This window comes from Calonectris borealis, chromosome 2, assembly GCF_964195595.1.
Source record: "Calonectris borealis chromosome 2, bCalBor7.hap1.2, whole genome shotgun sequence".
Classification (NCBI taxonomy): domain Eukaryota; kingdom Metazoa; phylum Chordata; class Aves; order Procellariiformes; family Procellariidae; genus Calonectris; species Calonectris borealis.
The window spans coordinates 89523239-89543161 of record NC_134313.1 but is presented as its reverse complement, the minus strand read 5'-3'; the positions used below and the strand labels follow the sequence as shown (position 1 = coordinate 89543161).

Below are 19923 nucleotides of genomic sequence, written 5' to 3'. Positions count from 1 at the left end.
TCTAATTCAGCATTATAAAACTGACTCACATTTCTTGTAAAGTGTCATGATTTTCTTTATTATTATTATTTGCTCCCCAGCGTCTGGATTTTGAAAACAAGATGTTATACACCTTAAGAGTTGAAGCAACCAACACTCATCCTGATCCTCGTTTTCTTCAGTTGGGGCCATTCAAAGACACGGCTTTGGTCAAAATTTCTGTGGAAGACATAGACGAAGCTCCAGTGTTCAGCAGATCCTGGTATTTAATAGAGGTAGATGAAGATACCAAGGAAGGAAGCATTATTGGGCAGGTTGTAGCCCAAGATCCGGATATAGCAAAGAATGCAATAAAGTAAGCCATTACACAATAAAAAATGCTTTAGATGTGGGTCAAGTCTCATGCACAAGTGTGATGAAAGTGCAATGTAATAGGGGGCCACTTGGGTAATGAAGCCTACAGGGGCTACTGATAAGTGTCAAGCAGAGAAATATCTATGGGAGCTTGTGAAGGTAAACACAGTTAACAGTGCAGGGTATGCTTCTGAAGGACAGCCTATAGGCACCAGGTAGAAAGAAAGGATACGTCAACATTTAATGTGTTCTAGTACTTTCACCAAACTGTTCATAAGATTATGCTTTTATACCATGTTTCCAGTGGCAAACTTATGTAAAATACTCAAAATCGTGTATTTCTACACTCCCTGCTGGTTGATAGCAGTTAGCCTTCTGTACCTTCATAATCCCCTAGACATAACACTGTCTACCATGTTCCATAGCTTAACCATTTAATGATTACATTATATTAAATAAGAAATGATTGTAAGAAAGTCATAACAATTAGAAGGAAGAGTTCAGTGCTGTGAAATTGCTGTAATTGTTAGCTATCTGCTATTATTATCTGCAGTGACAAACACAGCCCTGAAATTTATGTATTTACCATGAAACTGATTAGGAAACCTGATTTCTGCATTTCTGAACAAGCCTGTTATGTCCTGCAGCAGTACAGTTTGGGGTAAGAGGTGTGAGAGGAGGAAGAAAAGAAAATATTTTTAAGTAATCTATGTATAAAATTTCAATTCAGCCTGATAGTGACTGATAACTACTAGACTAATTAAAAAACACCTGTAAAATAAGTTTTTCCTTGCTGGGAAAGAACAACGCAAAAGCAAGTGTCATAAAATAAGATTTTAAGTACTTTCATCTTAAAAAACAACTAATCCAAAGATTTTTCTGGTGATTTTGATGGTCCTTGTGACATCTCAAAAATATCTTATTATACATGGATACTTAATTATATCTGCAATGTGTGTCCTTTGATGACTGAGTTCTCCAAGAACAAATTAATTTGTAAAAATATTATCTAAGAATGTTCAGTTTTAGTTGTTATTCCAGCATTCGCTTTGTAAGCTAAAATGTAATTTCAAATATCAATCTAACAAACAACCCATATAAATAGTTTGCTCTTCATCCCACCCACTAGTCTTAAAAAATTGTTTCTCAGTATTTGTAACATGCTGCACTTCTCAGGAAGCTACAGGAAAGCTTAGGTTACTTGTAAAGAAAACATTCTTGATTAACCACAGTTAAAATTAGAAAACTTTTAGAGGTGGCTATGAGCTAAACTAGGGACTCTAATAGGAGATAGTGATGCTCAGTTGTGCTGTATCTTGACAGATATTCTGTGGATCGACACACTGACCTTGACAGAATATTCAACATCTATTCAGGAAATGGATCCTTATTCATCTCAAAGCCACTTGACCGGGAAGAAACTCCCTGGCACAACATCACTGTCATAGCAACTGAAATCAGTAAGTTGGAGAACATTAGAACTGAAAAAAGACTGAAATTCTACAGTATCTATGATTTATCTTGTTCCATTAGTTTTGCCCTTATTCAGATATTACCAATAGACAGTATCTTTAAATAAACATCTAAAAGTTCAATTTACTACTTTAGGATTATCTTTGCCCATTCTTGAAAAGATAATTTGGAATTCTCAAGCTCAACAAAACCATGTGCAGTATATATTAAACAAATTAACTGGTTCCTTGAGAATTCCCAGCAAATAATTTGGTGCAGGTGTGATACACTGGCTTTATCCTAAACTAAGTCTTTGGGAAAATCCTTGGAAAAAAAGATGTCCATGACAGACAAATAACACATTGTCAGAATGACCACTGTAAACAGGGGAAGAAATTATGCTTTACTTCAACTGCTTTTAATTTATCTCAGGAAATGGCTTCATTTGAAGCCAAGACTAGAGGAAATTCTTCCCCCTCCATGTCTGAAGCAAACCCTGGCCCTAAGTCTTTCACTTGGATTCTTTATTATTTTGTTGGACCCTTTTAGATCTGGATGTCTCTTGTCCACCATTTCTTTCCAGCCAACTGGTAACAGTCATCAGAGGGGAAACAGAGAGACTGATTTTAGGGAACAACTTTTCTCCCTTCCTTCATTCTCCCTATAAATTTCCCAGGAGTCTATGTGCTTAACAGTCTGGGAGTCAGGTAATACGGATAGACGAATTAGATCCCCATTTTCAGAAAGACTGATACCTTTTCCTCATAAATGTTTTTTCATTGTTTGGTCAAATATGGTCTCCATTTTCAATATGTGTACTGTGAGATTCATCTCCAGCGATAGCTTGACCTTGGAGGTCAAGTTTGTGAAGACCAATCGATGATAACATCTACATATATCCTTTTTTTGGTTTTGTTTTTACATTTGGGGTGACTTGCGGAAACCGGACTCCACAATCTATGAGATTGTAAAGTAGGTATGTTTATTCAGCGCTGGGCAGCACGGGGGGTAGTCCCACCAAAGTCGTGTGCGCCTCAACACGGCACTCACCATAAATATATACAGTAAAACATTACATATTCATAGTTTCGTAATACGCCTATACATATGCATGACCTGTCCCCGCTTTGTATTAAAATGAGTTCCAAGAAGTCATTTCCATAGACCCCTCCCATCTGCGCTTGCGCATTGCCTCCTTGTGGTGGTCGTCGGGGGTCGTGGGGATGAAGGCTGATAGTTCCTCTTCGTCACCGCTAGTAACCTTTTGTTCTTGCGCAGGCTCATTTGTCCTCTTACTTTTGTCCGAACGGTTTTAGCTGGTTTCTTAAGGCAAGTTCTTAGTTCTTACCAGGAACTGTCCTTGTGAGGCGCCTCAGTTAATTTACACAACAAAGTATCAGACTAATCCTTTAACTACTATCAATCACTCTACTACCTTAACCCCTTCTCTCAGGGGGACAAAGGACAACTTTTTTTTGTGTGTGTCTGTTTTGTTTTTGTTGACTGACACTGTTTAACTGCTTTACTGCTTTGAACAAGTAAATATTCTTGACAGTTTGACCTGTCAAAAGGAAACAGCTTTTGCAATGAATCTTTTACTGCACTGTTGTATGGAATACAAGTCAATAATAACTCAGTCGCCTGTTTTTAATGCAAATCAAATTAAGCATACTTTGTATTATTTAAAAATACATATACTGTAATAGAACAATTTGTTTCAAATATGTCGGGCTTTTATGCATATGGAATGTATGTTAGTATAAAATGAAATATAATTGTTTTATTATAAACAAGATAAGTGGATATTTCTAATGTTTATTAGAAAAAATATATTAGATAATTTCAGGTCTTTTCATAGACTCTAAATCTTTACATTGTAATATAAATAATTTTCTTGTTTCAGATAATCCTAAACAAAGTAGCCAGATACCTGTCTTCATCCGGATTTTAGACATAAATGATCATGCACCAGAATTTGCCAAATACTATGAAACCTTTGTTTGTGAAAATGCAAAAGCAGGACAGGTAAACATATACTTATGTTACTGAAGAACTTGTAATGAGACTATCCTGGAATACCATCACAAAGACTTCAGCGTATCTTAATTTGAACAACTGCAACCCAGCCTCTTATTCCCTACCTTCTACAGAAACTACCAGTTGATTCAAAGCAAGTTTGAGGAGATAAAAGATGCAGGATTTTACCCTAGTGTAATAACATAGCATATAATACAAAATCATACTTTAAGGTGTTTTTTCATTCCTAATATCAGAAAATATTTTTCATAACTAGTTATACACAATGCTACAAAACTCTTTACACTGATAATTCCATTTCTTTCTGGATTTTTTTCAAAGCCTGAGTTAATGTAACCACACCTTCAAGTACACAGAGCAGGAAAATCTTTTATTATACTTCAGTAAAGGAGACATGAAAAATAAACTTTTCCAAAAATAAAAGATAATATAACTGTTTCCATTGTAAGTTAAACTTCAATTTGGAATTGAGTTGAATTTGGTCAAAGCTCATTTATATCCCTTTCTAAAATATCTCAGCAATTCTCTAACAATCTAAAAAGACAATAACAACATTTGTAGAGAAAAAGTGATAACTGGGAAGTGAGAAAGGAGGCAGACCAACGGAACTCAGGATATTACAGAAATCTTTTAATATTACTGCCTCTACAACCCATGTCTATTTATGCTAATGCCAGTCAGCTTTTCAGTTTTAAATCCTGTGAAGAAAGATGTATGTTTTGCTGAGTTTTAATTCTGAAAGTATTTACCAAAGAACTGGATTTAGTAGCCGATCAGGCACCTCAAGATTGTCTTTCAAGCACCGGCCTAAATCCATGCACGAGCCTCTTCTCTAGACTGATGCATTTTTCAGTGGAAAAAAAAAGCTTGAGATCATTATTTTTGCTAGCACAAACCTGAGTGGGTTCATACTCTAGTGGAGAGAGGCCAGGATGGAGTCCTAAACTTATCTTAGGTCTGTCCTTGTGTCTCACTATTTTATGCTGACATCATCCAACCAAAGCTGGCTGACCTCACGGAAAGTATATAGAAAGGATCAGAATGTAGGATATTTTGTTTGTCCTTACAGCACAGTGACCATGCAACATTCAAAGGCTTTACAGGGCTGGGGGATATGGATACACATCAGGAAGCATGCTCATGTTTTACCTTGGTTGCTGCCCAGTGTTGTGTTTAACATAGCCACGGGGGCTGCACTGAAAATAGCATAGATGGTACCCGAGATGAGTCTAGAATTTCAGGTCCTGCAGAACTCTAGACAGAGCAAGAACATGCAATTTACCAGTTGCAATTCAACTTATGTTTTATGAATGGTTTAACAGATTAAAAAAAAAAAAAAAAAAAAAGAGACCCCAAAAAAGGGAGAAAAAGAGGATACAAGGATCGCTGGAGTTTGCATTCAATTCTACTTATTTTTCATTCATTGCACTTAATACTGGAATTTAGGTAAGCAGGTTAGAAAGAGGAGACTTTGAGTGAAATCACTTGGCTTTGAAGAGGTACTTGGCCATCATTTTAATTCTTTTTCAAGAAATGACATAAATAGAGAAATATACATATCAAAGGCAGTGATGAATTAAATTAAAACAGTGGAAGGAATTATAGTATCAGAAAAATGAACAAAGAGCATCTTTCGAAACAACTGAGGTTTATGATCAGAACACTGTGTCTTAACCAGTGACATAAGTTGTCACATAAGAATACAGTTCAAGCCTTATAGAATGAGCAAAAATTCCCTAAACTTCTGGTTATTGTACCCTCATAGTTTTGTTTTATGATTTATAAGCTGTTTTTTCCAGGTGGAATACATTCAAATAATTCTAGACATTAATTTCAAACAGCTAGCATATGACCTAAATTCTCTCTGTGCAACAAAATCTCTTTGCACAAGATGAAATTGAGACATATAAATCTTAAAATCTCAATATAATGACTGATAGCAAAGTGAGTCATGCACTTTAATTGAATAACACAAAGAAAGGTTCCAAAGCTTACAAGTGAAGATTTCATTGAAATTAATCATATGCAATTTTATCAACCAGCAAACATAGGTTTTGTCATATATTTGAACCAAGTTCAATCCAGGCATACTGGTATAAAAATAATTTACCTTTCCAGTAAATTCTGTGTCTTTCTAATAACAGAGATGACAGAGACCCATTAGATAGGCATACTGTTATTTAGACCTCCCTTCCATCTAGCTTACCAATGTAATTCCAGGAATTATTTTTCCTAATTGGAAAAATCCACACAAATACTAGAAAGACAGTGTGCATCAAGTGTAGCTGCAGAAGAAGGAGAGATCCAGACTGTTTTTCTACTTGTTAACAATTGGGTTCCTCAAGAAGGGCATCAGAGTTCATATCTGGACATTTACATACAGTTGACTTAGTATTTCAGAAAACAAATTACCTTCAGTACATGAGACTACTATTATTTTGGTGCCTAAAAATAGCAATGAATATGGAGATACACACTTGAATATTTTGGCCAAGGATGCTAAGTTCCAGATAACCTGTATGGCTCATGTTTAGCAGTCCCCCTATAATACAATAAAGATATAGAATCATGTTATGTTCATTTAGTACTACTCCACCTTATTTCAGAGATCACCTAAAGCAGCTGTCTTATTAGAACCATTATTGTTTCTTGACACATCACACCAGTGCTTCTACATCTGGTGCCCATATCAGGAGAGCTAAACTGAGAAGATAAATATATTTAGTTTGTTTTTGTTTTTTTTTTTTTTGTTTAATCAGGCCCATCTATTAATCACACCGCTCTCTAAATCTCAGTTGCATCAGGAAGCAGTCAGAATGATCAAATATTGCTCTCTGCCGCCAAGTGACATTACTCTTTCTCAACATCAGCAGATATTAGAGGCTGCATTCATTGTGTTTTTCAGATAGCCTTAGGAGGGTCAGAGGAGAGAAAATCCTAAAGTCTCTCCTCCTCCCCTGCCACTTTTTTGTCTCCAAACAACAACGGTATGACTGGGGAGAAACGTTATCACTAAAGGTGCATAAACAACTGTGTTCATTAGGCTGGAACAGATTTGTCACCATGCAAGTTCCATTCCACTCGCTAATACACAGGCTAAAGAAAAGTATGACACAGCCTTCCTCTTGCACAATTTAGAAATCCCTAATCCTTTGATGGCATGCTAGAGCCCCAGGGACTGTTGTGGTGAAGGCTCTGTACAAGATCTCTCATGCTCTTGTCACAGGAATTAATTGGGTCTTTTTGGGTGGATTAGAGGATGAGTCCTTTCCATGGAAACCAGGAAGATTTACTTGAAAAGGAGAGTGATTTAACTGAACAATTTTCTAGTAACAATGTAGCTAATTTCAACACCCATCAATAATAATATTTAAGAAAATAACCTGTGTCATTTTTTTTGAACTGATGCTATATTCTCTCCTGCCATTCAGGGCCTCTCAGACATCAGAATAGAGAAAGAGTTTGTTTCCTCTTTCAGAAAGCTGGCAGATTTTTGTTTTCATTAGTCTCCATATCGCTCCTCCCTTTTTCAGATGGAGCAAATGGAGACCCCGTTTTTCATGTGGCCATTGTTAATTATCAGTCACGAGTTGTTTACACGTTGTAGCTGCCTTCTCTAGGTAGACATCTATCGGCTTGATTTAGTAAAAGACCCATGCTAACAGTCTGTATTTTGAAGTAAGAATTGGAGTTCAAGGGAGAATTTTCCAACTTCTGATAAGCATTCAGTCCTGCTTTAAAACTGCCAACACATTTGTGGAACAGAGCCAAGACTTGAAAAACAAGCTGGTTTGCATTACCAGCCACGAAGCTTTGTTAAGTGGCAGGCATTTTAGAATATTTCTTAAGACATAAAGCATCAAGATCAAAGGTCCATTCAAGCTTACAGACATGTGATGGAGGCTGCTTTCTGCAGTTAGCACCATACAGGTGTATAGGCTAGAATTGCGCCTGAACATGTGTGATCACTCAAGCCGCAGTATGACAAGATGGGCATCCACTGACAGCTGTATTGATTTTTAAACACTTCTGTGTGGGGACACTTGAACTATATTACTTCAGTCCTAGAGAAATGTAGCCTCTTCAAAATCTTCTACAAAATCTTCATCCCATTCACTTACACTGTGCTGTGTTATTAATACATTCAAGATTAGTTAGTGGTTGGCCCTACCAGATCGTACAGGCAGGAAAAAGGGCAAGAGAAAGAAAGGACAGGAGAAACACAAAGTTGCTCTTTCACCATTCCCTCATAGCATCTGCACACTACTACATTCTGATGATTGTCAAAAGTGCAGTCTCTCTCAGAATAGGTTTTTTCATAGCTTATTGCAGACAGAGTGGTGAGATCTTTCCAGATTCCTTGAGAAATATTTGCAGCACAAAACAAGTTTAACAAATTTCAAGAATGACAAAGCCAGTGTTCCAAGATTCAGAATTTGTTCTGTTCTCTCCTATAACACTTCTGAAAAAAGTGTCAGACAAAAACAAACACCAAAATGTCCCAAATATTCCTTTCTCAAGTGCCTAGTGATATTTTTCAAGTCTTATCTCAGAAGCAGCTGAAAGTAGATAAATGACATTTGAGAAATTTCTCTGTTCTACAATATCCAGGTTTAACTAACAGCATAATATAACAAGAATGAAAGCCCAAATGATTCAAGTGGATTGAAGGCCTACTCCTCTGCATATCTCTATACCCATACAAGAAACATCAAAATTCAGCAGCTGTTACTGTATATCTAGCTTAACAATATCTGTTTCCAGTGGTCTTACTTCTCTGAGACTGGAAGTACAATTTTCATGTTATATGACAATTACATTGCTTTAAAACTTTCAGAAAGGCACTGTCTACAACAACAGACCATCTTTAAATTCCTGTGAAAGTGACATTATTTTTCACTGTCTTATTTACAGTGAATTTTAAAAGAAAGAATTTTGAAGAAAAGGTTTAAAAATATGATAGCAACCACCAACATGCTACTGTTTTGAAAAGAAGTGGATATTCTATTTGTCTCAAATTTTGTTTTATTAGTAGAAATTTTAACCTGAAAATATATTGCATCTGTCCACCTATAGACATCATCTTGTTCAGCTTTCTTCAATGAACCTTTCAAGAATCAGTCTGGAGCATGTTGCTGCATTTTTAAAGTATGTACCCTGGAGCCAATATGCAACTGTGGTTTATTCGCATGACATGCCAAGCCAGCACAGATTGAAAAGTGCATCTAAAAAGTGGCTATCTGGTGCTGACCTCTATACTGTTAAAGATGCACTACTAGCTTAACATTTGCTCTAATGGTTCCTATATTCCTTTTAGAGGCAGTCCCAAGGCTGAGCCCACGACCCAAGTCTCCTACTTGTGCAGCCCTCCGTGTCCAAAAATGCAGCCTCCAGAATAGAAAGGGCATGCTTTGCAGTGCACAGGGACCCTTGTTATTGCAGAATGCCCTCAGCTAGCTTTTACTCATTTTCTGTCTTTAAAACAGCTTGAAGAAAACTGGAGAGCAGGCTACATCTACGGATGTACCAGATATACATAAGGAATCTGTTACTAGGCAGTCTATTCATCCCCAATCACTTTTTCAGAGATGAGTATGAACAGCTATAAAATAGTCTGAACATAAACTACAATCACATTTTTTACTGTGGTGGAAGTCATGGCCTTAAAAACACAGTATGCAGGAGAAAAAAAAAAGAAAACAAAAAAACACAAAACAGTATTATAATCAAAACTTTTCCACATTTGAAAAAATGATGCCAATGGGAAATAGGTCCAAACCCTTTAACAGAATCTCTGGCTTCATCATGAAAGAAATTCTTCAAGAAATTTTTCCATTGGGAATAATTCCTCATTCACAACTCATTTTACATTTTCAAGCTACTACAACCACTTTGTCCTGAGTGTAAAAGAGAAATCTTTATGTCAAAGCCTAAGTCTAAATTTTCAGTACCCTCAAAGACAAGTGACCCCTGAAAACCTGAATTTACCCAATAAGACCCACTCAAGAGTATGAGACTGTTTCTTTAAACACACAGAAATGCACATGCATTTGCACACGCAACCCTAAAAATAATGACAATACTGTTGTATTTTCCAAATTGTGCTCATTTGGATGGAAAACTGTAGAAGAAAGAAAAAAATGGGAATCCTTTTTATCTTCTCTAAGCCTGGTATGCTTGAAACATATTTGAGTAAAGGTTATTTTCTTGAAATAACTCTTCCCTCATAAATCTTACAGTGTTAGAGATCTTTCTCTGAACTCCTGGTGAAGAGTGATCATAACTCAATGTCCATAACTGCTTCAAAATGGAAGAATACATTTCCAACATGAAATTACAAAATGTACATGAAACAGTACTAATTCATTTTCATATAACTGTGATACTTAAAATAAAAATAGCCACTTCTCTTTCATTTCTGCAGTGATTATCATGAACATCATTATCTTTTATTTACATCTGTATAACTGAAAAAAAAAACTTAATTAGATAGCAATTCTAATTTCCTTTTACTTACTCATCATTTGGAAAAATTCACCTGCAATCATCTTTCTCATTGTTCTTTTATTCTCCCGTCTTTCCTGGTGGAAGAACAGCTGGTTCTTAATTTATGCAGCCAATAGTTAGAGCAGGTAACAAGGTTTGTTTTTTTTTTTTTCTTCCCTTCTTCAGCCTTACCCTCAACAATAAGTTTTCAATGTAATTAGGTTCCTTTATGCCTGGCACAATTGTCCTCCTCCATGTGATTTGTAAATGAAGGGAATCAAATCCAGATCCTACAAACATCCCACTGATCACATCTCAAAAAGCCCCAAGATACTCAACTGCAATTTCTGGTAGCTATTATATCAGCATATTTTCTCCTTGAGTTTTTCAGTTAGTAATTGCGCAAATATTATCACTTATTTTAATTCTCTCCCTTCTCCCTGGTACTTTTACACTTTTTCTGTCTTTTCAAACTTGTAAAAATGTGAGAGGAAAATTTTCTCATTTCAGGTTGGTATTTTAGTCCAATCAGAATGATTTTTTTTTGTAGCAATATTACATTTTTGCATTACATAATGCAAAACTAAAATTAAGCACCTCCTGATCTTGTTGTCTGTATTGCCACTCTCAGAGGCAGATTATGGCAAAGCAAAAAGCAATGGGACATTGGAAAAATGTTGGCATAATCAGATACTCGGCAACATATTGAACAGGTTACTTTGCCATAAACAGGAATTTAGCTAATCTTGGGAAACAGCTAAAACTTAAAAAAGAAAAAAATCTAAAGAGTAATGATCATCAAATGCTTTAAAAGCGAAGAGACCTTAATATATATTTATTATTCTAATCACACTTAGAAAACTGCATAATCCTGCTTTCAACATAGTCACGTCCTCTTGTACAGGGCTGATATTCACAAATTACCTTTCAAGTTCCTCAATATGCCTCAAAAAGAAAAGGAAAATGATTAAAAAAAAAATCTTGTGGTTGTTTTAGAAGGAGCTGCTAGGAAGTGAATGAGCCAAACTTAGACTTTCTCTATTGTTTGGTTTGGGTTTTTTTTAATAACAACTTAATATTATTAGCTGTAATAAAAGTATCTCAAAATTAACTAGAAAAAATGGGCCAAATACTCATTGTGCAATACAGCACTAGCAGCAGCAGGTTTCTGAGTCCTACAGTAAGAAATACATTTTAGTATTTTTGGTAGCCCTATAATTATGTTTGTCTAATACAGTGTTCCATCCTGAGAGATGCTAAATACCCTCCATAATTTAACTGTATCCTCAAGTCCCACTCAAGCTGATGTTCAGAGAAAGTACACAAGAAAAAGCCATTCCTTACTTGATTGCTGCAAAGCTTAAAAATCGTATCAGTATTACTTGTCAATTACTGTATTTCTTGAGAAGTCATGCTGTACTTTCCCTGGAAATACCAGAAAAACAAGCTGCGAAGTAAGTCTTTGATAACAAGTGGGATTTCAGGACACCCTACACACTGGAAACACTTGAAAACCTCAAGACAGGCATTGGCTCCCTCATGCCTTTGAAAGAAAAAAGTCTGACTGCTGAGCTCTTTCTGCCTCTAAGTTTAGGTGCCGTAGGAACTCGCCTGTACTGGGTTGCAGCATCCTCAGTTGAAGATTACTCCCATTCTTACTCCACCAAGCTTTGTCATCTTGTGATTGAACTCAAACACGCCCTTGCAAGCCAAGGTGGAGTATGAGTGCGATACCCACTAGGGAGCGCAAAGGACATCGCAGTGTTCATATGGCTCACTAGAGTTACTATGACTCATGCAACACGGCATGGCGTTAACTATCGCAAGTCATTTCACAAACCACAGCTATTCTCAGGTAGCTTTTCGCTCCTCAGTTCTGCAGCTGTTTTCCTTAGCCTCTATCTATAAGTCTAGCAGCACATAGAAAAAGAGTCAAATTGCTAGCATATATGTGTGTTTATATATACATGAGTACACATATTTGCACATGATTTGATGCAATGGGAAAGCCTGTGCAATCCAGAGGTACTGCTGAAGCCTCTCTTTTTTTAGTCCACTTCACTCTGACCCTATGCTGGCACTATTATCACTCCTTCCCAGCTGGGCTTGAGTGGCCTTGTTAGGGCAGCTATAAAGCTCCACAGCCAGAGGTTTCAATTTAGGAGGGAGTAAAGCATCTCTTTTTATTACCTCAGGAGAACCAAGCATCCTGCCAGTGCAGTACTCCAATTTATCGCCAGGAGCAGATGAGGTGGACTGGGAATTAGATCTACTTAACAACTGGTTTACACACTACTCTGTGTCATTGCTACACGAGGCCACAGGAGGTTTATGGCTTATTCAGAAGGGCAATTGTTTCTGTATCACTGTAAGATACTGAGTACAAATCAAAGCACATGGCTGCCTTGCAGTGAGGACTGGCCCCTTTTTCATCCTCTGTTATGTGTTTAAACAATAAAACAACAATTTGCTTACTGTAACCTCTTCTGTGTTTATGAGGGGAACATTTGGCTTAGGACATCAGTTTGTGTCTTCAGATAGAGATTAATTGGATTTTTACTGGACATGAAAACCAGAAACCTTATTTCAAACACAAGATTTCTAAAATAGTATGAAATATTGTTTTCTTTATAGCTGATACAGACTGTGAGTGCAGTTGACAAAGATGAGCCTCCTCAAGGACACAAATTTTTCTTTGAGCTGGTGCCAGAATTTGCTGTTCATCCAAACTTCTCCATTGTAGACAACAAAGGTAACTGCTGACCAGTACCATCCCCGCCCCGCCCGCGTACCACATAAAACTTCATCCAGCAACATTTATTTATTCTGCTTTTCCATTCTAGATAACACAGCAGGAATTATGACTAGAAGAAATGGATACAACCGTAGTAAGATGAGTACTTATCTCCTGCCAATCATAATATTTGACAATGACTACCCAATCCAGAGCAGCACTGGCACGCTGACCATTCGAGTGTGTGCCTGTGACAGCTGGGGGAACATGCAGTCCTGCAACGCTGAGGCCTTGCTCCTCCCTGCCGGCCTCAGCACGGGGGCACTGGTTGCCATTCTCCTGTGCATCGTTATCCTGCTAGGCAAGTACCTGTGATGAGATGTTTAATTGACTAGGCAAAGGTCTGGTCACTTCTAGACCCCTGATACTCTTCAACCCCTTATTCACAGGACCCTGCAGAACAATATTTCATACCTGATGTGGTCCTTTTTTCTTTTTTTACCAACTGTTTTCTAAGATGGAGAAGGAGCCGGGAGAGTGGGAGAGGGAGCTACTACAGGCTGTTTGTCATCATTACTATTCAGAAGAATGTACGAAAAGAATGAGACTATCAATGTTATGTAGATGAAATAAATTTGAAAATCTAGGGTCAGTTTTAGATACCATGTTCATTTGAGTAATATTTTATGTTATAAACAGATCTTCATTTAGATCCAGGACTTTAAAATCATACTCCTGAAACTGAGTGATAAGTTTCTCAGTGATTAAAAGATTATCAATTATACTAGCTATTTAATCATGAATGGTTTATAATTTTTATACTCAGGAAATATTTAGCTCAAAAGCACAGAAGAGAAATGTTCAATTGCTTGCAAGTGGTAGTGAGAGCAGCTGATTAAATAAAGTGTGAGCACAGAAGTTAGATGGGTGGTTGGAAAGCAGAAGCATTAGAAAGATGAGGTGATAGATGAAGAAACTAGAATAAATGCTAGCTCATAACCTGGTGTTAAGAACATAAAAACTGCAACATGCCTGTTTTGCTTACCAGAGAATTGCTTCCTTAAAAGTGTCATCGTCTCTATCTTCCAGTCAAACTCTGTGGAAAACCTATATCCCTTTCCACCTGTCCTAGCAAACCCAGCTTGCCAAAGGGGCAGTCACAAGCTTACAGGTGTCAGTTTATATAATTCCAAGGAAATCACTTTTTTTTTTCAGTTTTTAGACTGGATTCAAGATACCTCTAGTAAATATTCAGAGGACCACAGAGGTTGTTAGGAGTGGGGCAATATGTAGGAACTATACCTGTACTGTTGGGCATAGGGAAGGGAGGCTACCTGAGCTCTGACAAACTGATTGTCCATACTGCTTACGTTCAAGCACCACCGCTGGCCTGGTTTCAGCATGAGCCAGCTTGGATTCCCCAGGACATTGCCCAGGCGTAGTCTGAGCAGCAGAACTTTCAGGGCACCACTTCCAGGAGACATTTATGGTTCAAACTCTGCCAGATCTGGTTCTCCACCTCACATAAGCCACCATTTCAACGGGCTCTGCCTGTTGTCTTCAAAGCCACCCTTCATGCCCCAACATAGAGCATGAAATGTGTACCATGAAACACATACCCTTACTCGCCCACTATGAAAACATCACTCTGATCGGTTGCAATGCTTTAGTACAGAAACATTGAACTAAAAATAAAAATCAAAACATGCCTTAGGACCACAGCGATAGCATGTGAGACTCAGAACAGGTTCAGGGACCAGTGCTGTGTAAAACAGGTGTGACCACTTTGTGTGTCTTGGCCCCAAGGTCAGAGACCCTGCTCTACTTAGTGCTACAGACATAGCTGAAGCCAGAGTAGCATAAGGCTGAAGAGCATCTAAACAGAATTGTTAGTCTACAGCTGGTGTTGTTCTCGGCACCTTATTTAATCATTCAACAAGATGTAGTGTGTTAGGTTAGTAGACTGGTGTCATCAGGCCCAAAATAGGAGAGACATTAAGTACCTGGCTGTGAAAGATACTTCTTCATAATAACCTTTCAGTGATCTGCCCTACTCTTGTATAAGAAGTTCTTAAACTTACTTAAGAGGGTTATTACTTGTCTAGCATTAGGAAAACTTGAATGGCTCCTGTACAGATGCAAAACCACAAAAAAACCCAGAATAGAACGGCCTTACATTCACCGCATTGTACAATGGCATGTGGAAGATCTCAGTTTCCCTCTCCCTACTGGCAGCATGTCCAATCTTCCCTTTTATTCACAAGTACTCAAGTCCTTCAGAGTAAAAACTTTGTTCCTAAGACTCAACAAAAGTGTTCAGCACTGCTGTAATGTGTGGTTCGGCAACCACTGTTATGCCTCATTGACAGACGATCTCACCAGCCTCTCATATTTACTCCACCTACTGGAGCTAGGGTCAGATTTTTAAATGCATTTAAGCATTGAATTCCTACTGAAATCAATATCATTTAGGCACTAGAATGTATTTACAAATCTAACTTCAGTTTTTCATCTCTCTCTGTAGAGGTTAATTTTTGTGTCAATCCTTACCTCTCCAAAAGCAAGAGTTATTCAACTAACATTTCTTAAACTAGGGGGATCATGTTTTTAAAAAGAAACATTTAGTAGCAAAGATTGGATTTCAATTCCTGCCAATTAAAGCCAAAAATAGTTTTGTCAATAATATTGATAGCTGAAGGTCTTCAGGTTCTTATTTTGAGAAAGACCTGTAGATCCCATTTTCAAAAGTGAATCAGGCACTTAGGAATACCTAAATCACTAGCTTTCAAGAGCGTGAATTACTTTTGCCAAGGAGATTCAACTACATTTGATGAAATTACCCTTAGTGACTGCCAGGAAGGTGGTACTTCACGAAACTAAAATCAAAGTCAAACCCTAGTAGAATGATATATTTTAAGACATTGTCTGCTTTTGAACTTCAGCTTAATTGCATCTTTATTTCAAATCTATAATATTTTAACCATTGCTCCCATAGGTTTAAAAAAAGCATAAGTTTTGACTGCTATAAAATCATTAATATTTTTCCTTATTAACTTCAACTTGGAGATAGCTTTTATCACTATTTTCCTACTAAAAATCCCATCCCAGCCTTAAAACTTTTCCAGTTCAACAGATAATGCAAGATATTTGCTCATTTATGTAATTTCTAACTACCCATTTCTTCAGTCATCCTTTGTTTCCTTTCAGTATTAGTTGTCTTGTTTACGGCTCTCAAGAGACAGAGGAAGAAAGAGCCCTTGATCATCTCAAAGGATGATGTTCGGGACAACATTGTGACCTACAATGATGAAGGAGGTGGGGAAGAAGACACACAGGCTTTTGACATTGGCACACTGAGAAATCCAGAAGCAAGGGAGGAAAGTAAGATGAGAAGAGATGTTATCCCAGAAGCTATATTTCAGATAAGACGGACTGCACCTCTTTGGGAAAACATTGATGTCCAAGATTTTATTCATAGAAGGTTAAAGGAAAACGATTTAGACCCAGCTGCCCCTCCTTATGATTCACTAGCAACATACGCCTATGAAGGAAATGATTCCATAGCAAATTCACTCAGCTCCCTGGAATCGCTTACCACAGAGGGCAACCAAGACTACGATTACCTCAGTGACTGGGGACCTCGGTTTAAAAAACTAGCAGATATGTATGGTGGAGAGGACAGTGATCGAGACTGAGAAAATAATCTGTGACCTGGTCAGTGTTAGTGGAATTCATGTCTATATTACTAGATAAAGTGGCCTACTCTCTCATACTTGGGAAAAAAAAAAAATTAAAAAATAGGTGTTGTCTTAGTAAGGGTTTGCTTAATCAATAAGTCAGCGTGAATGAATATGAATGATTCAGATTTTAAAAAATTTATAATTCAACCTCTTTGCCTAGAAACCTCTGATGAAAGGTTCTCATTGACAATGAAAAGACAATAAAAGGCTTTTTGTGCCTTTAATAACGAGATGGAAACTTAATTTTTTTTAATTGTTTTGCATTACCTTTCCTACTAGCTGGGACAGCGTGCACCCTTATTGTAACATAATCTCAAAAATATACTTTAAAAAAGATTAATATTATTGCCATATTTATTGAGTTAAAGAATGTCTGTGTGTTGATTCATCATGATATTTTTATATATGTATATTTATATTTTTGTATTTTTATTAAATAAATTAGTATTTATAAAAACACTACTTAATCATGTACTTTGTTAATCATAAGGAACTGTCCAATCTTTCTGAACAAAGGAAACTGCATATTGTGCAATACTTAATTTTTGAATGCATCTTCTTATATTGGATTAGTGGTTGAAATGTACTGTGCAAGAACAATATGGAGAGAGTGCTCTGTAATGGGAATGCAGTGTAGAAAAAAGAAAAATTATTTTGAAAAAGTGATTATAAATAAATGCAGTCTGACTTGCAATGTGTATTACTATATGGCACAATAATATAGTTTCATTGTGAAACTCGCCCCCACATACCTTTTATATGAACAGGTGACTAGTGAGACGATTTAACAGATATATGCCTGGGGATTTAAGGAACCATGAAGGTTTATTCTGGTAGATATGAAAACAATTTTACAATATGCCTTTTAAAAAATTAGAATAATTAAGCAAACATCAATAATGAGAGGAAGGCTTTTGTATTCTAATCTTATTTTTGGGTTTTGAGGCAATTAGGCAAATCAGACATGTAACTAATAGCTTCTATTTAAATCAAAGCGAGTCAAGCAATAAAAACAAAGTCCAACTACTATTTTATTGAAGAAGTTAGTGTCCTCTTCCTTCAAAGAAGTGCATACATTTGCATATTTTCTAAAGCATTAATGATAATCTTCAAGTACATATTTGTGTTTAAAATCTATTTGCTGGATCAGCTTTTATGCAATGCACATTTTTTTTCACAACACAGGATAGGAGGAATTTACCTGGATCACATGCGATCTAACTGAGAGTTGCAAGGTTTATCCACATTTCCTTAAAAAAAGAAAAATAAAAAGTGTCAAATGTATGAAAAAGAATCAAAGTTGTCAACAATATAGGATGTACACTATGCATAGCATTTCCATTTTTAATATCGACTTTAGGGAAAACCAGGTGCATATAGATGTCCAAAAAAATCATGTTTTAAGGTTTTCTCTAGATTACTTAGTTATTTTTCAGATCTTTTCAGAAAGAAACTTAAGATACACATTGGCAATGTAATGTGGACTACTGAGGCACTCATCTCTTACCAAAAAGATAATAAAGAGGCTACACACAAGGTCACTTCACCCAGACATAGGAACACACTCCTGGTTAATATTTTCTTCTCTACTGTGTCGACTTTCAGATTATTTCTCAAAAATATATTTTTACTATTATTTATTTTATCCCTCTACCATATTCTTCTGCCAGTCCCAAGAATGGATCTCAAGTTTGCTGACACTGAACTCCTTTTTTTTTGGAAGAGGGGTGTGTGTGTCAGGGGACTGGGGGGTCCAAACAAGTACTGTGAGCTGCATGTCAGGTTTGCAAAACTATGTTGCAAGCAAAAAACTTTAGTGACACAAAAAAACCAACATAACCTGCAGCCATGTGGCAGCCATGTACATGGATGTGACGTAGTAACAAGACATCAGTGCATAGCTTGATGACATAAGAATGCATGTTTCTTTTTTGTGTCTTTTGGAGGTGAAAGCAAAAGACTTATGGAATGTATGTTCTCAACAGTATTGTAAGCAAAGTGAAAGTACACTGGAATGCATTAGTCTTTCAATGCAATTTTCATGACTTCAAGGCACTGCCTTAAGGTGGGATAGGAGGAAAAAATGGACAATAAAACAACTATGTCCCTGAAGAGAATGACTGGGGAAAAAAAAAAAAAAAGAAAAAACAAAAAAACAAAACAGAACAAGAACATAGGAAAAACTTCCTTGACTTACAGAAATTGTACACCCAAACTTCATCTTCAGTGGCAAACACAGTAGATTGGACTAAGAGGAGAGCTTTTAGCAATCTTGAAGTTGTCATCAGAAATCTGAATATCACACAGCGATGTAGAATGGCAGGAGAGGAGAAAATGAAAATACATCTGTCCCCAAGCAAGGACAGATACAGGTAAGGTATATGTCAGTGGAGCTGAGTAAGTTTTTAAGATATTAAGAGCTGGTGCAGGACACATCAAAGGGTACCAGTTTCATTTTAGAGAGGTTACTGGTGAAGGCAGGATGAAGGAAACAGGGTGTGAGGAATTCTTCTTCCTTGAAGACATATAGCTTTAATTCAGAAATTATATTTTCCACATAGAAATAATCTTATTTGTGTATTGTTATTTATCTTTTTTTTTTTTTTCTTTTTCCCCAGAAAGAAGTGACAGAAAGGAAAAAGAAATATTGTAGAAATCATCTCACAGAACTCTCTGGTACAGACATGTCCTCAGTATCATTATATCATGGTATCTCAGTATCATTATATCGTGGTACTTTGGGAAGAGCAGAAACTCCAGAAGATCATCAAAAAAAGGCACCCCCTTTCTCTCACTCTAGGTTTTCTCATCCCATGAGTTATTGCCACTAAAGCAAAGAGAAGGAGATTTAGCCTTTGTTTTCAGCAAAAGAATGAGACTTTTCCATGCTTTCCCATTATTTCAGTAGTGAGCCCAAGAACCCTGTACCACTTAAAGCAATATATGTTTAAAAGATGACCTACAGGGATTTACACCTCTCAGAAATTCACATAGTTGATACAACAAAACAATTAATTCCTCAAAATTGCTAAAAATTTGAAGCATTCTTAAAATGACTAAAACTAGCTGACAAGTTTATCACCTGACATGCTTAAGTGGTAGTTATGTGGGCTTGTTCATTCAAAAGGGCTGCAGAAACTA

At 36.8% G+C, this 19923-nt stretch overlaps 1 protein-coding gene across 1 annotated transcript in view; it reads left to right on the top strand.

Moving 5' to 3' along the window:
* Positions 1–16854, top strand: part of CDH9 (cadherin 9) — a 103924-nt gene extending 87070 nt beyond the window's left edge. The window contains exons 7-12 of the mRNA XM_075142502.1: positions 81–334; positions 1657–1793; positions 3689–3810; positions 12943–13060; positions 13152–13403; positions 16250–16854. Coding sequence (XP_074998603.1) covers positions 81–334; positions 1657–1793; positions 3689–3810; positions 12943–13060; positions 13152–13403; positions 16250–16737 — 1371 coding nt within the window. The 3' untranslated portion in view covers positions 16738–16854. The remainder of the gene's footprint in view (positions 1–80; positions 335–1656; positions 1794–3688; positions 3811–12942; positions 13061–13151; positions 13404–16249) is intronic.
* Positions 16855–19923: the final 3069 nt, after the last annotated feature.